The sequence below is a fragment of the Calypte anna genome, chromosome 2, assembly GCF_003957555.1.
Source record: "Calypte anna isolate BGI_N300 chromosome 2, bCalAnn1_v1.p, whole genome shotgun sequence".
Classification (NCBI taxonomy): domain Eukaryota; kingdom Metazoa; phylum Chordata; class Aves; order Apodiformes; family Trochilidae; genus Calypte; species Calypte anna.
Window position 1 is genome coordinate 100,829,188 of NC_044245.1, and position 26,199 is coordinate 100,855,386.

The window sequence follows — 26,199 nt, forward strand, 5'->3', positions numbered from 1 at the left end:
CCTGTCACTCCTTGTTTAAGAAAACAAGAGGGAGGGAGCAGTTAGCGCCTGGGAGGCTGAGAAATTACTGATTTAGTAAATTTTGTGAGTCTTACCTTGAAGCAGAACAAAGCCTTGGCGTTATCCTTAAAGGAGAAGAGCAGAGTCCTGGAACCAAACTTCTTCATTCATCCTCCTAGTGGCACTGAGACCCTATGATCACCAAGCTGGATATTCTGGGAGCTATCTGACAGCTTGTGTGTCATAGGGTATTTTGCCTCTAATCATACAAGGGCTGCAGGAACAAAGAGCAGTGGAGCTTTTGGCCCTTATGGGAAATGGACTGACTCTGCTCCATTGCTATTTAAAGAGTAGATGCCTTCAGGACAAATCCTCTTAGTGTGTTTTCCTGTTTGTGTCAGACTTAAACCTTTTATCCATTTCCTAAGAGGAGAAATAAAAAAGTAATCAGCACTAAGCTGCACTATAGTTCAGGAGAGTCCCTGTGGGGTGGCTCAGAAAAAGGGAGAGCCAATTTATGGGTTTTTTGCTAAAGGGAGATGAGGCATTACCATTAGCATAATGAAAAAAAAAAATAAATTGTAAATGACCAGATGCAAAATGAGGAGCTCCCTCTGCATGGAGATGGGTGCTCCACCCAGAGCAGTGCACAATGCCAGCAATGAAGAAGTGAGCCAGAGTACAGCTGTTAAGAAATCAAATATTTATGGAGAAGTCCTTCTCGCTTTTCCTACACTGGGATGATCAGTGGGAGGCTGAGATGAATACTGACAAAAGCATGCACCAGGTTTTGTATGAACAGTGGCCCAGAATTGGGTTCGGGCCATGGCACAGATAAAGTCTTGTAATTCAGGGATGATTTTGAGTGCAGCTGGGGGATGATGAAACAAAAAGTGCAAAAAGTTTCTTGCCACAGTCTGTTAATGCAGTTAAAGGAACCCTAAGAAATAACTCTCAAACACTGAAAGCATAGAGATGGTCAATCTTTACTCCCTCTAGCAGACCTTTGTTTATCCACTGAAATGCTTAAACTGCTCTATCGAATTTACAACATTCCTGTCATCATTCCTCCAGCCAGAAATACAGGAGGAAAAGCTGACTTTCTGGTTATAAGCTTTCTGATATCCTTCACTTCCTCCAAAAACATGGTGACAGCCCTTCGGCAAAATAAAGGAAAAAGAAAGCCTTGTTATTTAATCAGAACAGACAGACAAAGAAAAAAAAAAAAGCTGTGAGGAAAAAAAACAAAAAAAAATGAGAAAAAAGAGAAAGGAAAGGACTTCCTGAATCAGTCACATATTTCCTAAGGGGGTAGAAAAGAGCAAAACCAGAACTAGTTTGGCTTTACATTTCATCTTGAAGTTAAATTTGCTTAATGTTTTAAATGGGAATTCATGTCATCTATTTCTTCTAGTGAAATTCTAGAATTACGTATATCCTTGAAAATTTTGGAAAATTCTAGTGATTTATGACTATCTATAGATCTGTTCAGGGACTGACTGATCATTTGGTAGAGGATAAACTGCAGGAAAAGGGTGTCTTAGGGATTTGGTAGTGGACTGTAGAGTGGTTTATGCTACAAATCCAGCTGGTGTTGGCAGTTGCTTGGCAGCTACTGTTTCTTTGCATGAAATGGTCCAGTGATGCTAGTTCATATTATCTGTGCAACACACCTCTCTAGTGTTAACTTCTTGCAGACACTCATAGGTCATCTCCAGGCCGAATAGTCACCAGACTGCCTTCCCCACTGCTTTCATGGATGCCTCCTCTCTCTTTTTAGTTAAGTGCTACATTGCTGATGCTATTATGCTCCCTGAATTGTTGCTGTATGAAGAAATTACAGTCATTTTATACCTAATTCTAGGCTTTGTCTGAACAGCCAGATAAATATAGTTTTAAGATTGCCTTTCCCCAAAGTTTCTCTCTGATGGAATTTAAACAAGCCTTGGTAACAGTGACTTAGATTTTCCTAGCAATTAAGGTGAGATGTGGCTGCATTTGGTAAATATGAAAGTGGGTTCCCATTTGCAACCCAGGCCCCTTGCTCTGGCTGTGCAGTACAGAAAAAAGCAGTTGTGGAGCAAGGGGAGGAAGCAGAGATAGGATCACTTGCAGCAATTCACGATGAACCTGTCTTCCCTCAGGCTGCTGTTGGCAATTAAAACATTCTCTGTATTTCAAAAAGCACCAGATCCTCTTGTCTAACATTAAATGTTGAACCAGGATATGTGAGTTAGGATGCTGCTTGTCACAGGCTCCTGATTACAGCCAGTGGAAAGAAAATCACCCTCAAAGAACAGTTCAGCTCACCTGTGAATGAGATGTCTCTCGTGGTCCGTAAAGGGAGAGGAAAGTGAGGGACTTGCCAAAGAGCTATTAAATGGAGCTGGAAGTGGATAAGTGCTCACGGGGCATTAGATACACTTAAAATTAAGGGAAATGTAACACTCTCCCTCAGTGTCCTTGCACTTAACATCTTTCACCTCCAAAATACAGTATGTTCTTTACAATTTAAGCAAATCTTTAGGTTAAAAATCCTGCCATAAATCTATGCTTAAATATACTTTTCCCCTGATTCTCCAGAGCAGCAGAATGATGAACCTTAATCACAGCTGTCCTGTGAAAAACAACCAGTATTGAACTTGTATACGAAGGTGACACACCAAAGTCAGTGGGGATTTGCATGACAAACACATCCACCTTCACTGGTGCCTTTATTCACATTTGAGCATTCTCTTTCATGGTTAGTACAAAAGTAACTCTGAACTAATTCCACATATGGGACACAACAGTAAAGTATTTCAGCTGATAAATACTGACACATGTAGTTTCATGCTATTCTTTTTCTGAAATTAAATGCTAAGACATAAAATAGACATGCTGTTGATTCCATTTTATGACTCTGGAAATACACAGATTATCCTTACAATGAGACAAATGTTTAAGCTTTTTGCTGCATTTGGATGTAAGAACCAGTCATAAACAATTAGCTGTGTTAACATGATTTTTCAGGGCCTTGGCCAAACAAGTAATTAAACAAAATATTCATTTAAAGTTCACCTGAAACAAACTCACTTGCCTTTGTAAGAACTCACTTACTTGTTCTGAGTAGAAACTCAGAACATAAACAGTTTGATCTTAGACATTTGTATGACTTTTCTGTTGAAAGTTAAATCCACATAAATTAGAAACAAAACAGTTCATTTAGCAGAAGCTGCTACGAGATGTTTCAACTTTTTCTGATTTTAGCTTATTTTTTTCTTGGCTCAAAAAAAAAATGCTCGTAGATTATTCTGATCAATCCACAATATTTTTTTTTTTCCTGGAAAAGAAATTTTCCTTTTTTCCGGTCCCATTTCTAAATACAGTCTCCTGCTTTAACAGGTCACTACTGCTGGAGAATAGCTTTAAATGCTTGTCTAACTGATGTCATTTGCCAAGTATGAAAAGAAAACTACAAGGAAGGAACTGGAAGAATTATTGCTGGATTAATTATTCCTCAGAAATTAAACTGGCATGGTCATAATCATGTGGTGGTTTCTTCTGAAACATGACTGCTATTTCCAGGGTCTCTATATATTGATCTATTCCAGCTGTTAGTGAGCAAAAATCAGAGGCTCTTCTCTAGGCTGGATTTTACATTAACACTGGGATACTTTAAACCACACATGGTCCAAATTTGGCTTGTTTTTCATGGTAGAAAATGGCAATGTACTGAAACTTAATAAGTGATGTATTTGAAAGCAGCTATGTAGATAGGAAGAAGATAGTTATTCATGGCTAAGCAGTCCAAACTTGACATCAGTTTCTCAAATGCCACAAAAGATTAAACCTTCTCTTAGGATATCTCTGACGATCTGCTCCTTCCTGGGCTTTGGCAAGGGATCTCCGAAATTTCCTAATTATGTTTGTGATTGATTAAGCTTTAATTGCGGTCTTAGCTCTGCCTAAGAGACCATTAGTTTACAGAATAGGTTTTTTTTTCTTCAAAAGAAACTACTTAACCTCAAGACCATTGAGACATAAAACCAGTCAGGTGAGAAAAGAGGGTTTACAGAGCGTGACAAAAGCAGCACTGCAAAATATGCAGTGCCGACATCTGAAAACTCTGGAATGGGGAAGGCTGTAGTAAGGGGCTTTGTTTTGCTATGTCCCTGAACCTCACAGGAGGCTGAGCTGGGGTTCACAAATACGCTGAGGTGGCATTCTTTATCTGCAGTAACACTCGGTGTTGGCTGTGAAGGTCACCTTGAAAAATGAACTTGCCTGGTGGGAAAAAAAAACTCCTCCAGGAGGAGGGGAAGGGACTCAGCTTGTTTTCCAGTGCCCATTGTGATAGCTGCTGATCAGGACTGTATGTACACTGGAAACAGTATGTGGAGCCATGTGATGGGGGAGATATTTTTTGTACTGAATTTGCAAACACAGGTTTCGTTATTTTTTTTCAGGTGGCACTTTAAACTTTGGAGAAACTCTTTATTTCTCACCTTAATTTTCAGTCAGCTGGTGACTTTTGACTCATATTAGGTCTCCACAACAACAGCCTATCTTTCATTAAACTAGACCGTAGATAAGCTATTAGTTATTCTAGTTCCAAGGATTTACAGCACCGTTCCCAAAGGAAGCCATTTACTTTCCCCTAGAGCCACCATTGCTTTCAAAGCTAAACAGGCCAAGAAGGCCAAGACTAAAAAGATGACAGTCTGGTGGTCAGGGGAGAAAATGAGTAAGAAACCCTATTAGTCACATGTCAATAACATTATATAAATTAGAAAATTATAGAAAATAATTACTTGCTAGTATCCCTGAATTTCAGTGCATTTTCACCTGGAAAGAAGGACCTGAGCTGATATTTTGTAACACTATCAATTCTGATACCCATCAGGACCAGTTCCTGGCTTTTGCTCCTCTTCAGCAATATGACCACGTTCACACCTTCAACAAGGTGTGGCCCTGAAGAGGCTTTTCTAAAGGCAGTTTGAATCACACCTCAGGAGCAGGGAAATTTTGACACTTAGAAGTTTTGTTTATTTTGGTTTATTTCCTGACCTTTCCCTGTTTTTCTCATCCCAAACCATCTTTCCAAACAGGTTTTTCTGCTATTTTTTTCTCCTTTATGCTGCTCCATATCTTTGACACACAGGGAAATGTTAGGGATAGGATCTCTGCAGTCTAAAACAATTGCCTGTCTCTCTTGTCCAAAAAAAGAATATTCAGAACATATGGTGTGGGATAAGGGTTCAATGACTATTATAAAGAGTATGGAAAACCCAGAATGCATGACATCAAGTGCTGAAGGATTACTGAAGTTTAAGCAAAAACAGAGGAGCTTTGTCTAAATCCAAACAAAACCAAGCAATGGGTAAAAGCCCTGGCTTACTGATTGCCAAATTTAAGACATTTACTCCCCCTCCTGCCTTAGATGTTAAACCAAGCACTGCTAAACTGACTACAGCTAAGCCACTGTAATGTATCACAGATATTTTTATATTAACAGATGTTCTTCGCTAGTATGACTTTAAAATTAACTATAACTGCCAAATTCATATTTGGCCAGTAACCTTTATTTTAAGAACTGTGGTGAGTTTCTACTGAGTTTTTAATGGTCTATCAACTAATTCACTTCTACATAAAGATGTGGATTTTATTTAAAGAAAAAAAAAAACTGTTTTCATCCATTAGGTAATGCCAATTTAATCAGCAATATTACTTCAGGAGCTGTCCCAGTAAAAAGACTTAAAAAAATCCCTAACTAAAAAGGCATTACATCTGAAAATTGTGTTGGACACAAATAGACAAAGGAAAAAAAGAAGTTTTTACTTTCTATGCATAATTATGGCTCCGAATATGCTCATTCTTTTATCAGTCTTCAATCCCTAAAGCTTGTTTCTTTAAACAGAAACATATGTAAGTCAAAGACATATTCAATAACCAAGTGTAATATAAATATTAGATTAGTCTAAAATTTTGTTAATTATTTGACATGAAAGCAGAACTTGGCTTGGCAGTCAGGGAGAATTTGAGATGCCTCTCTTGTGCAAAGCAGCAAAAGAGAGGGTAGAAGAAAATTTTATTAGCAAGTTTAAAAGAAGGAACTCAAGTTAATCACTCCACTGTGAACTATCACAGGCATTTCAGCATAAAATATAAACATGAGAAATTAAAAAAATATTAGTCCAAGATAAAAAAGAACAAAAAGACCCAGCAGCCCTTCTCAGAAGTACATGTAATACTATTGTTTACCATTGCCACAATTCAATGGTATTGAGAGAGTGACAGTGGGTGAGGCCACAGATGTCCCTGGACTGACTTCAGTCCATAGACTTGAGAGACCATGATGTTCAGTGCTAGGCATCCAGCGTGGACAAAATCCTGTCCATGCCATCTGAGGAACCAGGACCAACACGAGCACTACTGGGAGTGATGTTTTGTCCCTGGTTGTGCAGGTCTAAATCGCTGCAGTGGGTGCAAGGTAGTGCCTCCAAAGGCACTGATGTCTGCTTGGACATAGCTCTTTTTCAAACACAAATGCCTTCAGGAGTCTGAATGAGGTTCCTGCTTGGTCTCAAGAGCAAGGCTTTTATCAAGATTTAGAAATCTCTGGCTTCAACAGCACTGTCCAAACAACGTATACCCAGACCTGTGGTTTTTATGAACAGCACTATCTGGACAAGCACTTCTTCAGGGCCAGCTGTCACCTGCCATCTCCAGCTTTTCTTTCTCAATCCCTCCAACACTTGCACAAACCCAGCTGGGAGACTCAAGGACACCAGCCATGTGACAATGTCACAGGTTTCATGCAGTCCTGAGAGATGTTTACCGGACAGTTATGACCCTCCCTGTTCATCTCCCTGTTTTCCAGGTAACAACTGGTACTGACCCCCATGCCAGTGGTTTCACCAGAAGGGCTTTTTTGGCATTGGTAAGACAGAAAAAAATGCTGATTATGACTAATAGAAAGTGCAGGATCAAAGAGAGGGAAAAATCAAGATTTTTGATAAGAAACAGTGCTTCAAAAAAAGCTTTCCTGACAGCACTGTCAAAACAGCTGTCACAGCCTGCTTTGCTAGCTGTCACAACTTCAGGCAGCCTTCTTGGATGCTCTCATGGATGGATGTTTTGCATGGCCCTGTTTTTTGCCTTTTTGTTTGCAGATCCACATGGTCTGAGAGGGCAACTTACATCTTACAGACTATGCATTACTGACTTACTTAGTGGTGGGTTATGGAAGATGTGAAAAAGCACATTTTTTGAAGTGGAGGGAATGAAATCTGACAATATCACTCACAGAGGAGACATACATACAATGTGCACTATTTGATGAAGACACCCCTCTTTTCTGACCCACCAGTATAGCTGTGGGGGTGCAAGAGACCTCCTAGTTCATCCCGTGAGCCCATGCCTTGGTAGGAATGAAGTGCTGTTTCTAGTCTTCTGGCCCAGTTCCAGCATATATTGAAGCCTGTCTACAGTACTCATGAAATTTCAGTCTACTGCTTATGCCACTTCTGCTCTCCACAAAACACGTTTGTTTCTGTGTGCTGTGAAAAGGTTGTTGTTGTTATTATTACTATTACTATTACTATTACTATTACCATTACCATTACCATTACTATTATTATTATGCATTGGAGATGTGAGTCAGAAGCAGAAGTCTCCTGGGTGCTCTGCTTCATACCAGCTATGCTGAAAAATGCCATTTATCATCAAAAGCCTCCAGCCCATCTCTGCCCATGCAGAGCACTCTACTCCCTTGGCTGGTTCCTGATTGCAGGTCAGAAAGAAAGTGCCATTTCATACACCTAAGACAGCTGCATTTCTGGGATGGAATTACTTCTTTCTCGCTACATAAACTCAAAAAGGTAAAGGTATAAGAAAAACAGAACTATAACAACAGAAAGTCAGAGTCTTTCCCATATTCAATTACATGGCAATTTTAAAACTGCCATCTTGGGTCCTAAAAGGCACTGTGCTCTGGTCCAGTGAAGAATCATTTCTAGCCTCAGAGGGTACAGATTTATGTGCAGACATACAAAGCCTTAATCTAATCACTGATCCAGGACTAGACTTTGTCTTTTTCAGCCCCTAAGCCAATTTTACAACTGGGAAAAGGTGTAAATATTTTCTTTTTCTTTCTGACTGGCAGTTTAGAGAATAGAGCAGCTATTTGAAGATGAATGGAGGTTTGCAATGCCAGTAAAGTTTTGTTGTGGGGGAAACGGAGAGTGAACGGGGCAGGTGAGGGGTGGTATTTCTGGGACATGCGGTTTTCTACATGTCTGGAATGCTGGTTGTCTGCATTTTGGTACCACAGCTGATGCAATGCAGGTGACTAACATAAACTCCATAAACGCATATATGTATTGATGCACATATATGTATTGATGATGAGAGCATTGGAGAGACCATACCATGCTAAATGTGCACACCTCAAGGATGTGTAAAGCACTGAGTAATGATCGGCTGATAGGGGAGTTCTGTAGCTTGACCCTCAAACTTAAACCTTGAGCAGACTTGCCATGACAGCAAAAAGTGTCTCTTCTTGTTTTGTAATCCCTTTTTCATTATACTCTTCAGACTCGTTAAAGAGCTGGCTATAAAATTTCAAAATTTGCTTAGGATTTGTAATTTACAGCTGCTCTTCTGAGAGATTCACTGTTACTGGAATTAGATGGAAGTTGAGTGCACAGAAGGCGCACCTTGTGGTGACAGCTGTGTTTAGAGTTACTGACTCAAAGTATTTTATGTCAGGCACACAAGCCCTGGTTTTCTAGGGATTTCTTTGGTTTAATTTAAAAGCCCATTTCCCCTTTGGAAGATATGCTGACAATGCCCAAGAATTTATTGCACACTGTCCCTTCTCCTCTCAAGTTTGTTTTTTTCTTTTTTTCACAGGTTTTGAATAACTCCAGGTAGGGCCTCAGTTCAGGCTAAAATATTTTCCTCTAGAGTTTCCTGAGAAGCCAAAGGTCTACAATGGAATTTCCACAGTGAGCAACCAGTGGCATAAACCTGCTTGGCACTGATTATTCTGAATAAAAAAAAAAACAAAAAACAACATGGGGGATGTAGTGGATTGAGGAAGGAAAATCTCGGTCAGAAGTGCCATGGCTCAGAGCTGGAGTTTTTTTCTAAATACCAGAAAAATTAAGCAAGGTCTGAGTCCTGTGAGGTGCTCAGCACATTGACTACAATCCTATAATGCCTTTAATATAAAGCATGCTCTGAAGATTGGAGTGGGGGACAGCCTGAGCACTAAGGACCCAACAGGATCAAGCTCTAAATGGGGACAGACGTGAACCAGATGGTATTATGTCAGTCTTGCCATATTTATAAGTTCTTTGGTTTGCAGTAATATGGCTCTCTTATTTTTCACTTGCTTGCTCTGCCTTTTCTATAAAACAAACCATATATACACTGGGAGTGGAAGGCAATGTACTGCAATTGCCCCTTATCTTTTCACAGGCATGGAGATAAAGCAAGACCTGGGAAAACTGCTGCTTGTTTCAAACACAGATCTGCCTTAATCAGCAATACCTGCACAGTGACCATCCTGAGTTCAGAGCTGATAAAAGAAGGAAAATGCTCACTCTCTGTTCCAATGAGCTCCCCAAAAATGTTTTGAGTGAACTGTTGCATTTGAGGCACCTGCATTAGAACTTACTCCAATGCCTTGGGGATTTTTTTTTTTGGGGGGGGGAGGGAGATGGAGGGAGGCAGGAAGGATGTCTGAGCAGGGACAACAGGAGGCAGCTCTCTGCCTGTTTATAAATTGGGCTCAAACTGAACTAAAGTGAGAGTCCTGCCATGCAGTACTCAGCCCTCATATATCCACTAAGGTCATCTGCCAGAACCCAACAGGAAGCAAATAAAACCTGAGCTGCCACTTTGTTTTGTTGTTTTGTTTTTTTTTTTAAACAAGATCCAGTCATTCCACTTCTTCCTTTCCAGCACAGTTACAGCTATCTCCAGAACTTCCTCAGACCTGTGATTTGTTCAGGTGCCAGCTTTTTTCATGGATGTTTTTGAAACTGAGCACTGCCCCCTGGAAGCCATCCCAGCTGGAGCAGGAGCTGCCGAGGTGGGATCTGTGCCTCTGCCTCTGCGCTTCTGGCACTGCTGAAGCCATCACTTGTGCTGAGGCTGTGCACACGTGTGGGTTGTGCAGCGAGACTTCAGAGGAAATTTCTGTGATTATTTTAGCGTTTGGGCAACTGGTAAAGGAGCTGACAGAGGCGCCAGGCCTTTGGTTTCATGACTGCGTAAATCTTCTTCTGGCCTTGCAGCAAAATTTTAGATGAACTTAGCACATGTTCGCAAAAAGCTTTCTTTCTCAAAGTTATCTGTGCTGTGGGTACCTGCCCTATGGTAATCATAGAAATCATAATCATAGAATAATAGAAATGCCAGTGGTCAATACAAATGGTCAATACAAATAAAATTTTGCTGGATAATCATAATAATTTAGAGAGGGTGCCTGATGCTGTTTTGCTTTTTAATAAGTTTTCAGTCCGCTACCATGGTACAGAACTTTTGAGATACATGATTAAATTTTTTTTTCCCCTTATATTGGAAGTTGGTGGTGGGGACAGGAGGAAGCATTAATGCCTCTTTTTTCATATCTATGTATCACCCAAGAAAATTTCTTTCTTAGGTCAAGTTAGAGAATCCAGTGGAAAAGACTTTCAAATGTAGATCATTTTAAGAACAAAAGCAAACAACTGTATTGCTACTGCTGGTAAAATAGCTGGTTGGCAACTGAGCAGCATTAACTATCATGTGAAAACTTAGTCCGTGACAAATGTGGCATAATTCAGAGTTATTCTGCGATGAAAGAGGTAAAATCCTTGTGAAGTTACTGTTTATTTGCCTCATGCTAGGAGCAGGTCCCTGGAGAGTTACAAAAGTTCACATTGTAAGTGGTGGCTTGTTAAGTCATTGCAACTTGCTTGTGGTTCTGAGGAGTCCTAATAGGAGGGAATGAAACTGTTTTGGAGAGAAATGACTACCAGACAGTGCCTTTGGGCTTGGTGAGAATTTGACAATAACAATTGATCAAAAAAGAAACAAACTGAAACTAAGCCATATTATGTTTGCAAACTGCCTATTCTTCCAGAAAATGCTCACATTGATGTAGCTGTCACAGCTCCAAGAGGTACATGAGTCAGTGGGCTGCTATTTTGTTTAGTTTTTCCTACTGTCCTACTGTCTCCTTTCTGTCCATATGTTGGACATAGGCACAGCTCCATTTCTGAAAACTGACAGGGAAACTCTTCTGGGCTCACCATAACATTTTGAGACAATGATCTGAGGTGTGACATGCATCAGGAGGACCCCAGAACACCCTCTGGCACATCACAGAATCAAGCTTAGGAATCACCTGAGTCTGTCATTCATAAGACAGCACAATTCCCCCAGGTGACCATCTGTAGCAAAAGTAAAATTAAACACTTTTAAATAGAACGTTCCCATATGAACTAGAATATGAATAATAATGTATGAACCAGGCCTGGCATATACTGCAGGAAACACAGGGCAAGTGCTACTATGAGTAAGTTTGTGATAAAGGTTGTGTCCAATGAAATTTAAACAAATACAGCAACTCAAAGGAGCCACAGAGCTGCTCTCAATGTTTACTTTGTCTTTAGGGTTAAAACCAGCCCATCAATCAAAAGATATTTGAAATGCTTAGAAATAGAGCAAATGAGAAAACTTTCTATGGTACAAACAGTAGAAGTGTATAGGTCAAGAATTTCCTTTCAAGATAATATCTGATTGGTTTCTCCATGCAAAATAAACTAATTCCATTTCTTTAGGGAAAGCATTCGATCATTGCATGAGGTCACAGCTAAACAAGAAGCTACTCTCTTATCATACTTTCAAGGGAAACAGGACTTTCCTATTTACATATGGTATAGGATAATAGTCAGTATTACAGTGTAATTACAAAATATTTGACCTCAGGCATCTCAGGGGTTACATCAAAGAAATGTACAGACTTGACCTTTCAAAAAATTTATCACGTCATATCTGGTATGAATGTGTCTTTTCTTATGTTTTCCTTGTTGAAATGCCTGTTGACATTAGTGTGTTTCAGTTACTTTTTTAGACTTCTGAGTAACTATTTTGATTTCACAAATCAGTATTTAATATTCTATTCACAAACTTTCTTCTTCACATAATTCAATTTCAGAGTTTTTTAACAGTTTTGATTTCAATAAGTGCATGATTAAGTCAGTAATTTAAATAAAGTACCACATAAATCCCAAATGCCAAAGTGAAGATTCATTTAAAATAGGCTTCAACAGAAGAATTTTCTATGATTTTTCATCTACTTTCATAATGGTTTTGATCTATCCTGCTTAGTAGTGCTTCACTGCTTAGTAGTGGAAGAGCCTCTCAGCAAGATCTCTTCCAATGCTGTCAAATGTGTCTGATTTACAAAGACTGACTAGCTAAGTTTTGTTTAATGACAAGACAAATGCAAAAAACCCCACAACCCTCATCTGCATAGCAAAAGCATTCACATGAAAGAATGGTTGTCATAAAAGCAGATTTTAGATGTTTCATTTTTTACTTACGTACTTACTATTTCCATAACTAATTTCCACTTTATCCATAAATTTTGAGTTTTCTCTTGAGTTCTTTTAGAATCTTTCACTGATTGGAATACTCTTTGGTAAGTTTCCTGATTGATCAGTATGTTGTTTTGTTTTACACTCACATAAGCTTCACATGCTGAAAACAGTTAGGAGAACATGAATCTCCACCAACCTCCTTGACTTAGGCACCTTAACATTATATTCATTTAAATTGCTGTGATCAAAATTAATCCAACCATTCAACCCTAAAGACACGACATCACCTGCAGAGACCTAAATACCTCTCCATTCTCAAATTCTATAGGATTTAATGCAAAACCATGGAAGAGCAACTCATTATCAGTCAAAATTAGCATCAAAAGCATAGACAATATTGCAGGTAGAGGAAAAAACCCATAACTTGATACTTACAGAATTTCTTAAAATCTAGCCACTCCTTTCCAGCTCCCAGCCAGAGGACAGCTGAGTGCAAGGCAGAGACACACACAGAACATCCTTTGTTACCTGGTCACACAGCTATTTGAAGTCTGCTAAAGAGCAAATTTCTGAGCAGTTACACAATGACAAAATAACATGAAGGAAAAACACGTAACATCATTATGCGTCAGCTCTTTTGCTTTCTGCACAGCAATTCCTGTGAAGATCACAATGTAGAATTATTTTTTTTTGCTGCTAGCATTGCTCACTTTAAGTTTTTATAGCTGCTAGGAGATCTGCATCATTGTAGTTGATTTCAGCTAATCAAGCATAAAAATGAACAGGAATGCAGACACACAGCACTGTAAAAAACAAAGAAGGAAGTTTTTTCAAACCAAATCCCTTTATTAGGCAGTGGTTCCAGTGATGCAATCAGAATAGGAAGGAAAGTCTGTGTTGCTTTTTTGTTTTTTTTGGATTTTGGGGTCCAGTGCTAACTTGTGATAATATTTCCATTTGCAAGTGTATTTCTCTGAGACCAATCCAAAAAGTGACTATCATGAATCTAATAGGAAAAATATCCCATTGAACTCACTAAGTTTTTCCATCATGCATGACCATTACGGAATTGCCCCACTCAGTTTTCTTTCCTGTGTAGTTCAGTAGGTTTTGGCAAAGTTTAGTGTTTTTTATCAGTCTAGTAAATGCACAAGGTGGATTCAATAGAAATGTAATTACAGAGAAATTCAATAACTGATTAATCCCTGTGAGATTTTTTAAATAAGTGAATAGAGTGAATAGTATAAATGACCAAAAAGAAGCTCTGCAACATGGATTGAAGGCACAGTTCCTTGCAGGGACATTTAGATCTTCCGAGACCAGCCCAAGGCCTGTTGCTGCCAAGAGGAGTTTTGGATTCAACCTTAAATATGTGATGTCAATTACATTTGTAATCCAAAGATTCAACTCTCTATAACCTCCATAGTTCAACAGTTAAAACAAACATGTTCTCTCTGCAGACATGATTTATCTGATCTGCCCATCACACTGCATAATTCGAAACAGGATTTTCCAGATGCCTTGTACAGAGCACTCTTATCACCTCTCTGGCATTAGGTAGAATGGGTTAAGTGTGAGAAAGGCCAATGGTGGCAGAAATGTTAGCTTAGGAAAACAGATTTTTTCCTTGTCTCCCAACCATAAAAAGCTTAAGAGCAGTTTTGCAAAGTGAGCAAATTATTTTCATCAAATGTAAAATTGATATTGAAGGTTAAGAAGTTTCCTCCCCTTCTGTAAAAATATGTCACTCTTCTCACATAAGTGTGTGTTGTTCATTGTTTATCCCTGAGACCTACTCATCTGTCTCAAGTGATCTTCAGAAGATTCTAGATTTGGTCTGCTTTAACCACATTATGGGGCATTTCTCATTTTATAGGTTGTCACAAATGATTGAAAAGTGGTATTAATCCTTAAACTAAAGATAGATGACAGTAAAGCACCAAGAAGTAAATACTGAGCTTATTATCTTCAGCTGTACAAGTTGCTTAAGTATTTTGACGTCAGTGAATGTTGTAAGACCCTGAGAAGATGGCCAAAGCCATAAATACACATTTTCTGTAAACCTATCAGAAAAACTCTTCCCACCATCTATTGTTTTCCTGGCTGTTTCTGGTACTTGTTGCAAACCACTTAATTTCAAAAACAAATACAATACTATGTTTAAATTTCTTTACAGTCTTCCAAAGTTGCCTATCAAATGTTATTGCTACTGCTACATTCAGTGGATTCATGGGGTGTAGGTATCTGTGGGCTTTAGAGTAGCCCCACAGATGTGCATCATTTCAGTGTGTTACGATCCGAGATATTAATTTATATTTTGATTGTGAGGAAAATTCAGCCACTACTCATAGATGATGCATGAATTTACAAAAATAACAAGCTTTATGATTTAAACAAGTTACAAGAGACATATTTTGTATTTTTAAAGTGTTTGCATCACAGTGTTTGGCTCATTTCTGCTGCAACGCAACCTGAGGTCCCCTTTTGCCTGAATGAAATATAAAATCTATCTCAGTGATAGAAACTCATCACCAGTAGTCTCAAAGGAGGTAACTTAATCTAGCTGTCCACTCCACTGATATAATTAGAAATGCACTTTGTCAGCCTTTGAGGATTTAGCTACAGCTGGCTGGGTTCAAGGCAGTTTCAGAAACCAATCTGTTCTTAGTAACACCATCTCCTTCACAGAATTACAGACATACTTTCAGAAGATATACCCAGCTAACTGCTGAATGATGTTTTTCCACCCACTTATGCAGTGGTCAATATCTTTTTCAGCATAACTGAAGTCCTGGATCAATGCCATGAAATGATTCAGAAACCAAAGACTAAAGTGACAGCTCAGGAATAAAGGTTCTGTACCTTATTTACCATGTTTGAATGTGGTTCCATGTAGCCTCTGAACATCATCATACTCCTGATCCAGCTGATGAATTCATGGGAAAAGAGATTCTAAAGGACAGTCAGGTGCTGACTGGTCTATCTATTGTTTAAGAAAATAAAGGATATTTTAGGCTCTTATTCTCTAGAAAAATCAGAACTTGACTCTTCACATTGATTAGCAAAGTGAGGGGAATAAAATCTAACCTAATAAAAATTTAAAATCTTCCTCTAATACATTCAGCAGGACTACTTCTGCCTCCCTGCTGCACCTTTGATTCTTCTGCTGGAGTCTGCAGGTCATCAGAAGGTTAATACCTTCATGGTATTGTCAATAAGCTTTCCTAACTCAGTATCACAAGCACCACTCCTTTTTCATGTGTTTTACTCTGGTAGGAATCTGATTTGCACAAATCAATGAGATATTCTGGTAGGGTTCAAGTAAGTTGGATAAAGTTTCCCCTCCAACTTACAAAATATTTGACAAAAATGCAGAATATCTTTCCACCTATTTACTTTAAACATCAAGCCCTGAAAATACCCAGGCTAGCCTATTAATCAGCAGAGTAGTTTGCTCAGAAAAAAACAGACCTTTTTTTTTTTTTTTTCTTATCAGGCCTGAAGCATTAGTCTAAACACTTCAAATTCCAGCTTTCAAGGTTCCACCTACAGCTGTGTCAGTGGGCTGGGCACAGGCTCCCCAGGCCAGAAGCCCTACAGCTGCCATAGCACAGTGCTGTGCCTCTTTTCTTGGCTTGGGCAAAATGCTGAGCTAACATTGCTGTACAGCTCCTGGACCCAGGCAAAGGGAGGTTGGATTTTTTTGCAACCACTCCATCAAAAGATACCCTGAATCCCTGTATTGTAATTATTGCCTGGCAATCGTGAAATTCAATAAAGCCATGGATTTGTTACCTCGATGTTAAATTGATGTTAAACTTAACTTAAACTTAACTTAACTAAACTAAACTTAACTTTTTTCTTTTCTTTCTTTTTTTTTCTTCATTATCCTATTTGGTTTCTTTTTGCCTGTAGTACAGTTTCAGTAGGTGTCAGAACAGAGGCATCACAACTGGGCCTTAAAATACCAAAAGCACATAAATTTCAGGGTACTCAGACCAAAAAAACCCCACCAGAATTAAATAAAAGAGCAAAACACCTCCTTCTTGCTTCACTAAGTCTCCACGTAAGTGGAAAAAGGTTAACTCTGAAAAGTACAACTCACTTTATCTTTTAGATCTCTTGATAGCACTAACAGCATTAATTACAGACATCCTAATTACCCACATGAGTATCATACCCCTCTTTGAATCTGGAAACAGAAAATGGGCCTCCAAGAACATCCTATGACAATGAACCCTGCATACAAGTGGGCGATTACTTACAACTACAGAGACTTATTGTGGCATGGCATGTAATGTAATTAACTGCAGATTTACTTGTGTTCTGAGGCAAGCTGGTTTGGTTTGCATGGTTTTCCAGCATTGCTGATTATGGCATAGTTAACTTCAGGTCTTGCTTAGCAAAGTCTTATTAAAAAAACTAAATCAGTAGTTAAAAAAAGCTGTAAGAGCTGGAGTCCCTTACAGATGAAATGCATCTTGACCACACAGAACAGCTGCAGAGTCAACTTTCCTCCCAAAAATTTGTGGTGTGCTTCCTAAGTAGAGAAGATGGATGGCCTGTATGTTGAAGAAAGCTATTAAAAATTTGCTATAGTGGGCACATCTGTTTGTTTCTTTTTAATTGCTACTCTTTGTCAGAGGAAACAGACAACTTGAAGAAATACTCTTGAAAAAGTTTCCAGTTAATTATTGACTTACGGGCTAAGTCATTCTGATGTTTGCCATGTATTCTGTGTGTTGCCAATGCCACATGGGCAGCCCTAGGCTTCATGTGGCATCTATGGAGTTGTGAGCATTGCTCTCTCATGTAAAGAAGAATAAATTAGTATTACCCAAAAGTGCACATTTCCCATAATGTTACCCTAAAATTCTCATGGTTTAATTGCTTTTGCTAATTGAAAGAGACAAGGAGGCAAGCAAGCAAGAAAGTGAGGCACGTCCAGGGTTGCAGTAGATCACTGGGGTTTACAGGAAAATGCATCCTCTGAGTGGAAGACACAAAATAGACCTTACACAAGGCAGACGCAATTGTTTCAGCAGGAGACTACAGACTACCATATATTTCGAAGACCCCTCTCCTGTGCTTGGCTAGCTATCCCTGCTTCCTTCTGACCACCCTCTTCTCCAGAAGTGAGCATTCTCAATGTGAAATCCTCCTGCAGCCTGAGTACAAAGGCTTCCCTTGTCTCTGTTCATCAGGATAAGATTGCTGCTTCCTTTCACTTCCTTGCACACGCATGATCTGGGCAGCATCTGGCCCAGCAGAGCAGCCAAGTCTGCGAAACATCTTCAGAGAATGCCCTAGACTCTCCTGCTCCATATTTCACCTGTAACTAGAGCAAAGATTTTATTTTAATCTCTGATACAACCAGACAAATATTCAGAGTTTGAGTTTTCAAAATATTTGAATAACAGAGGGAAGGACTGCAAAGGAAGACAGGCATAGTCACCATTCATCCTGATGTCTTAATCTGCACTAATACTATTATTAAAGAAGAAGTCGCCTCGAGATGAGACAGGAGCCAACATGATCAGATCATGCCCTGTAAACAAAGTTATTGACAAAAAAATCTGAATTCTGATGGCTTGGTCCCATTTCCACTGAATTCAGAGGTAAAACCTCCAATACTACACCTAAGTATATGTTAAGTTTGTGTAGAAATGAGGCTTGTATCACACTTGATGTTCCACTGCAAGGTTTATTATTGACCTTTTATTAAACTGGAATACAAAAAAAGAGCATTTTGTGTTAGACTGAATGCTAGAACTACCCAGTTCTTGCACTGATACTAAGGTTAACCTTTTAAAGTATCTGACATTCTCAGTTTTAAGTTGTCCTTTGACCACTAGGTATGATTATCAGTGGGACAGAAAATAAGCTGAGAAAGTATTTGATTCCAAATTTTTAATAGCCAAAGAAAGAGAAACAGACAGGGAGGAGGCTCTCCATCACCCTATCTAGAGTATGCAGAGACTAAACCAGAGACTAGGTAGCTGCAGACTGATGTCTACAGGGGTGTAAATAGTGAGGAATCTACTACTCAGGGAGTCAAATTCGGGCCTTGTATAATTTTTTTTATTTCCTGCCCAAATTTGTCCATTGGAAGCTAGTATTTTTCCAATGAGCTGTATAAAAAATTGAGGACTTGGAGCTCTAGACCTTTTTGCCATCTCTGATAACCAGCTATGAAGGTGACCTGATGTCTGATGCCCTGAAGTTTCACCCCCATGTGTTTAAAACATGGTTCCCTTATTTCTCTCTTGCTTTACTTGTAAATGATGGTAAATTATGTCAACCCAGCTGCTGGACTTCCACATTCAATATAGGTTTCCAATAAATACTCCTCACTGTCCTTCTGCACTCATTGGACTCTTCTACTCTCCACAAAACCCCCCAAACTTATAGATATAATTTTGCTCATAATATTCTCATAGCAACTTTTACAGAAAGAAACACTATAAATGGCTTGTATAGTCCTCAGATAGAAATTCAATACCGGCAACACTTCATAGCAGAGATTTCTGTCTTTTGTTCATCCTTCTGTCTAAATATCCAGCATAGGTCCATCTCCAACTGGATGATTTTATACATCTGAAAATCCCACAGGCTTACTTACAGTAGCTGAGTATTACACCTAGGATCCTAAATAAGAAAACATAACAGTCTTCAACCGAACCAGCTGATAATAGGCTCCCTGTTCCAGTGCTTGTTCTACTCTCCTCAGAGACCAGAGGCTTTAGCAGTGTCTGGAAAGTTAACAGATACAGGCAGGGGAAGAAATGAATTACAGAGGCAAGGTATCCCTCACAGTAGATCAGTCTTTCCCTTGCATCAGTTGCAAAGAATGCCAACTCATGCAGTTCTGCTGATCTCTGCTAAAATAGTTCTTCAGGGTAATAGACGCTATTTTTTTTTTTCAAGCAACCTGTCTTTTAAACCACTTCATCTTTTGACTTCAAAATCACCCTTTAAATGCCATTCCAAACCCCATCACCATGTGTCTGGTGCAACTCAGGAGTCAACTGTAAACAGTGCCACCACACAAAATTCTTTGGGACACAGTTCTTTTCTCACTCCAACCCCTTTTATTTGCAGACAGAGTAGAATCAGGTCATATACCTGTGAAGATGGTCTTTTTGTCACCCTTTGCTTCCTTGCTTCCTCCCACCCCCTTTGGAGTCCCTGACACATACAATAGGACCTGAAAGACCATGAAGAAGGCAGGTGAACGGTCCAAAATCCTGGATAGGATGCCTGGATTCAGTCACCAGCTTGTGACATGACTCCAAACACTCTTCTCCTGGATTCCCCTCCTGTGTTCTTTTAATTCACCCATCACTGTGGTGCAGAACTGCACAGAGTTCTGTCCAACCCTGGTGGTGGATGTGCTGCCTGCCAGCCTTGCTCCACCACACTGCCTGGCCAGCTGGAGCAAAGCCCTGCAGTGGGCCAAGTGGCTGCTAGTCCTATGGTTAGCCAAAATCCAGGATGTCAACTTGATTGTTTGCTGTGGATACTCCACACTATTTAAGGATGATTCTATATTTGTACAGGGCTAACCAGAAGCATTTCAGATACTGTCCTAGCTAGGACTTTCACTGGTGTTCCATAGTCATGTCTTGCAGTTCCCACTACTGCACATTTTCCACACATTTACACTGAATTATTTGGATCTTCTGTGCAAAAATAATACTTTACATTTCATGATTCCTGGCTGTTAGTTATGGCAGTGCTGTCAGTCTGCCAGATGCAATTTGATGGTGTCTGTGCAGGGCACACAGGGCTCTCAGGTCCTACATATTTTTTTGTGGCAGCTCCAACCCTCATGTAATCAGAGATAAGTTAAAGACTTAGTTAAAAATGAATGAGGCAGCTGGCTAAATGCTCCACCAAACAAAATGATCAAAGAGACAGTGCCAGATGTTTTCCATCAGCTCTACATATGGAGGTACCAGAGAGAGCAGCAGGAGCACCAAACTAAAAAGAAACCAGAGAAGCCAACTTTAGTTTCAACCATAACATGAGGAACTGGCTATAAATACTAAATTCCTCAGTGAGGCTCCCAGAGGACATTCTGTAGGTATTTCTAAAACCTACAGGAAAAGCAAGTCTACTATTGTCTGAATTTGTTATACGCATCCTCCCAGTAAATGTTTTATAAAGAATTATCCTTCTTAGCACCTCTAAAATATATCTTTAAAATCACATTTTAGAAAGCTACTAGAAATTATTTAAAAATGTGTTTTCCACAAAACATATTTTTGTCCAACTTATGCCTGTACAGTCTTTTCCTAGACTATTGTTTTGTGGGGTTTTCTTTTACCTCTTTTACTACATTCTAAAATTTTAATTTCATAGGTTTTGAGTTCAAGTTGCTGCAAGAGGTCCAAGTAATTTTAAGATTTACGGTGGAAGAGGAGCCAGCATTATATTTTTGTCTTCTGGGGAAGTTTACAGTAGAGTGAGAGAGATAAACATCAAAAATAGTTAAGGTTGTTTATCTTGCATCACTTAGAAGACATTCTTGACATCACTTGTATACAGCTGAGCAGGGAAGCTGCTCAATAAGGGTTGACAGAAATTAAACCAGATCACCCAGCCTCAGGGCACACAGTCTTCATTTCAGTGTGATAAAATCTGCTTCTGATGGGTTAAAACCAAGCTAAATTTGGTGAATAAAAGATCCTCTCCTGGTTTTTTTCAGTTATTATTTCAAGACACTTTATCTCACCATGACATATCTCTGTATTATCTTAGGGCTTCCAAGAGGGGATGAATATTGCAAAAGGATCTGGAGCCATGCTTGTCCAGTGTAATGGCTTTACTATTGTCCCCAAATCTGCAAGTTTTAGGCTTGGAGAGCAGGGATCTCAGAAGCTACCAGCAGGTAACTAAATGCAACATAGACATTTCAGAATTCTTTCATGTATTTTGTTTTACTTTATATTTTAATGATTCCTGCATGAAAGTCTCTGGTCTTCAGTCAGAAGGAGACAAACCCTACATGGAGAGATTGGAAAGGAATTTCCCTGAAAAGAATGTAAAGTTCCAGACTTGCCCCTTGGCTAGGGGAAAAGCTAAGAAGTGCTCTTGCTTGCCTTGTTCTGTGGTTCTAGATCTATGTAGCATGCTCCTAGATTCAGTAGTACATATGCTGCTCTTTGTACGAGTTTTTATTATAAAGATGTTTATCCCATGTATGAAAAGCTTGATGGGGCCTTTAAAAGCTGCTCTAAGCCCATTCTGCAAAAATGTGAACTTGGTTTTTATTTCCTCTGATTCTTATCTCAAGCACATGTAAGTGTCAGCCTCTCATTGGGGTGGAAATATCCGTGACTTGCAGTGCAGGATGAGTTCCTTGCTGGCAGATATGGTAAAGAACAAACGGGCTGAGGAGCTCAATAACTCTTATGCTTGAGTCAAGGAAGGCTTGGGCATGACTCACTTTGGAATGCTTTGTACTCCCCTAATTGCATAATTACTTTAGAGAACTCACTGACCATTTGGTAAAGAGGTCATGCCTGTTTCCTCTGAGCACAGGAATAACTCCTCCTAGCTTCTCCTAGCAGGATAAAAAGGAGATATGAGGAAGACGTATGGCCACGGCCCCAATTTTCCTGCCTATAATCTAGGAGTGATATTTGTGCACAACTACAAAGTCCTCCATTCTCTGAAGTGAGGATGGAGAAGTGAGCCATAAATTCATATAAATCAGCACTTTCACCTTTGCACTGAGACAGTATCTATATTGAAAGGGATAGTAGTGTGATATTCCGAGGTGTTTTGTACTGCTACTTGTGACATTTGAATTCTAGTAAACAGGATTAAAAAAAAAAAATGAGGGGATACCACAAGCACAGGAACTTTCCCCACCACAAAGAAAACAGAGAACTCTCCAAAAGCAATAAATAAAAATGGAGCAATAAAAATGCTATCAACAATTGCGGTCACACAAAGCAGATGACAAGAGAAGTGAAGGGGCCTCAATGCCCCATGAAAAAAAAAAGAAAATTAATTTGCCAGTTAGCCTAATGGAATTAAGGAAAGATCTGGCTGGATAATTCTCCTGGATCTCTAGTGAGCTCAACAGTGCAGTTTTCAGGGCTCACTCCATGTGTGGAACTTGTAAAGTAAGTAAGTATGCAAGAGGGAACAAAAGAAGAAAGACAGAAATACAGAGAGCTGAGAAGGAGGTATTTAAGTATAGCTATCTTTAGTCCCCCTGATGCTCTCTTGTTCTGGAGAACGGTTGGAATTTGTGTTCCCTCTTCTAAACCTTTTTATTAACATAGTCCAACAGTAAATTTGGAAGCTAAAATTCTCCTTTGCCAATTGGTGATCACATCACTATGTAGGCAAACTTTCATCCTGCTCTTTCTTTCATCATGCCTATGAATTCACCATCTTTCATTCCACAGTGATTCACCTTCTACTCCAGGCAGCTAATGCGTCTTCTCCTGTCCTCCTTACAGCTCACAAGCTAATACCCCTAACATATAAAGAGGCAGCCAATACCCCTAACATATAAAGAGGCATAAACACTCTCCTCCCCCTGGGCTTAGGAATGAAAATACTTGTGGCTGCTCCACTTCATGCTGATGCTAATGCTGCCAGCATATGTTTCAGACATGTGCGTGACTGGGTCTTCAAGAGATGCAGATGCATGTGAATACAAGTGCTGTGAAGCCTGCAAGTTACTTTATAAGTGTAAACTTTGGTGTCCATGGGCTTCTCAGATGTGTACTTGGATTGGCAGCAGTGTTTAAGATTACTCATTTGTTTAGAGATTCGTGACGACTGCTTAAATCTGTCCTTCTCCCTCTATCACTGCCTTTTTAAATAGTGGGAAGCAGATCAGTTTCATGAAGACTGTGGTTAAAAACTTCCCCTTTCTGTGAGAAACCTCTGCTTAAGGGGTTCCCAAAGTGAAAGTGCAAGAGAAAACGTACCTGGGAGACACTCACATCCAAGCTTGGCTCTAGTGAGTGGAGCTGTTCTGCTGATACAAGGAGAGCAGCACTCCACACCAAAAGTAAAGTTTTTGGGAGTGGAAAGAACATGAAAGATCACGATTCCTAAATTGAGAGGAACTGGTCAGCATTTTATCAAACTGAAGGCTGATATCCAAGTCTGCTTCTGTTCTCACAGATATATATCTGAAGTATGGACTTCATTAGAGCTCCATCTAAATAAACCCAACCAAATTCAGAAGAAAGTCAGGCTCTGAGTCCCAACCGCTTTTGTTATCAAACAAAAACTAGACAACACCTCTGTTTATTGCACGTTTTTTCAAATCACTCTCCTGGAGACTCAAGGAATTCCCATGGTGGAGTGGGGGTAGCTGCCCTAGGGATCAAGGAACACCAGGCAGAGCCTACAGTAAAGCTCCTTGCATTAAAGTGGCAGCAGAGGAAACTGTACAGCAAATGTAGTCCAGAAAAGAGTTCTTAGAAGATGAAGTAGGGATTAAACCAGAGCCTATTTTACCATTTGCTAAAATGCTCAGTGCATTTGCCTTCATGGATTCTGCATTCCAGAGGACTGCATGCTGGGTTAATAAAATCCCTCTCTTGAACAAGCTTTGGAAACAGGCAGTCTCTGACCGCCCATTTGGCAGAATTTGGCTATTGCTGTTAGACAGCTGCAGGAAGCTGAGGACTAGAAAGGGGAGACAGCACCAAAATCTTACACATACCCAGGCATACAGAGAGACACATGGCTCTGCCTCACGGCAGGAGCTTCCAAAATATGTTAGTCATCAAAATGCCAGGATCCTCTTTTATTTATTTTTCTTTCAGGAACTGCAATTTGCACTTCTGCTTTTCTTAGGTGATTGGTATGTGATTTAAACTCCCATACACCCTAAGCTTCAGTTTCAAAAGCATTTAAAAGCAATTAGCACACCTCTAAGAAAAATAACAAAACACCACATATCCTTTGCTCTGTGAGGACTCATAGGGAGATTCAGTTTGGCATTCTTCAATGGGGAAGAAATTACATGCTCCCCAGTAACCCAGTGCCAAACCACTGCTCTGTTTTGGGTAGCAAATCACATTCTTACTGCATCTAAAAGCCCAGATTGTGTTTCTTTCCTTGACATGAAATTGTGTATTTTGGTACTGCTCTCAAACAGCAGTTTAACAGAACAAAGGAGTTATCTTTATGAGACAGGCAGGGAAATACACAAAGAACAGGAAGATGCAGCTAACCTAAATAGTGACATTGAAAACAAAATAGCTATGAGGCTATAAATAAACAATATGGAATAAAAATAATTCTTTTTATTAAGAGAAGACACAGACTTAATTCCTGGAGATAAAGACTTCTACTGTTTCCTCAGGCTTTAGTTCTCTTTTTTTTAGTTAAGCCCAAGAATAATATACTCTACTTTCTTCAACTTATTGCAGTATGAACTTTCATACTGCTTCTTTTGGAGAAAATTGCAAAATCCAGACATGTATGTTTAGGAGAAAGGTCAGATTTTTCTAAAACAATAAAATTTCCCAAACTGTTTTTGAACTGTGCAAATACATCCATTCTCACAGGGCAGGGAAGTAAACATATACACGACTGCATTAATTAAGACAATACTTAGTTTCCTGAAACTCAGGAATTTTCTTACTAAGTCTTTAAAGACGCGATCTCCTATTGTGTTTATGTGGGTAAAGCAGCAACTGCAGTTTCACAGAAAGGCAAAGACTGGTCCTGACCTGGTGGATGAATTAAAGAATCCTCTAAACCAAAGCCAGAATCAACCTTCTGAGTGCCAGGCTCAGTCACTGCAGCCTTCTCACTTTTGTAATAAAGTTCTAAAGGACCTGAGAAGAAGCCTGATTCACGTGTTTATTTTTTTACTTTTCCCCTCTGAGGATTTGTCTTGTTGCACATCTTAGGCAGGAAACCAGCCTGCTCTGTTGACTTACAAGACTTAAAATAAGCACCCGTGTTCCCCCCTCCCCGTCCTGCACCAGCAGCACTGGGCTGAATCACTTCCCCGGTGGCCGCAAGAAACATGCAAGACCAAAAGTGCTCACGAAGTGGCCGAAGGATCATGAAACACCCTCGGGCTGACTGACACTCAATAAAAAAAAAAAAAAAAAAAAACAAAAAAACCCGACGGAGCCCCTCAAAACGTCAGTGCATGGGGGGCCGCTCCCCATCCCTCAGGCTTTACCTGCTGGTGGGTGAATGGCTGGAAGGTATGTCCTGTACAAAGCTCTGCTCTATGCCTGGGATCCTGGCCGAGCTGTGGGGATGGTAAGCTGTCAGGACCACGCTGCCTGAGTCCTTTATCTCCATGGTCATCGGCACATGTCGGCCCCGCTGCTGATGACAAAGGCCCTGATGAGAGGGCAAGAGGTCCCTGTCAGGAGCTCATGGCCCGGCTCCGGGGCAGCCTCTCGCCAGCGTTTGCTGCCAGGAGAGCCGTGTAACTGAGACACGACTCCTCTCCCTGTCAGGAAAGCTGAATTAGCATATATTCAAAAACACCGCCCACAAAACAACCCACGGGGAAGTTACTACGTTCCTAGGAAACTAGAAACCTGAGATAATCCTGCATGGGCACCGCCGAGTGACCACAGGGAAAAGTTCTCGCTTGCTTGCTTTTTCTTTC

General features: G+C 39.8%; 1 protein-coding gene across 1 annotated transcript in view; it reads right to left on the bottom strand.

The window, feature by feature from the left end:
• ARHGAP28 (Rho GTPase activating protein 28) overlaps positions 1 to 25,974 on the bottom strand; it is a 72,126-nt gene extending 46,152 nt beyond the window's left edge. The window contains exon 1 of the mRNA XM_030445254.1: positions 25,759 to 25,974. Coding sequence (XP_030301114.1) covers positions 25,759 to 25,889 — 131 coding nt within the window. The 5' untranslated portion in view covers positions 25,890 to 25,974. The remainder of the gene's footprint in view (positions 1 to 25,758) is intronic.
• Positions 25,975 to 26,199: the final 225 nt, after the last annotated feature.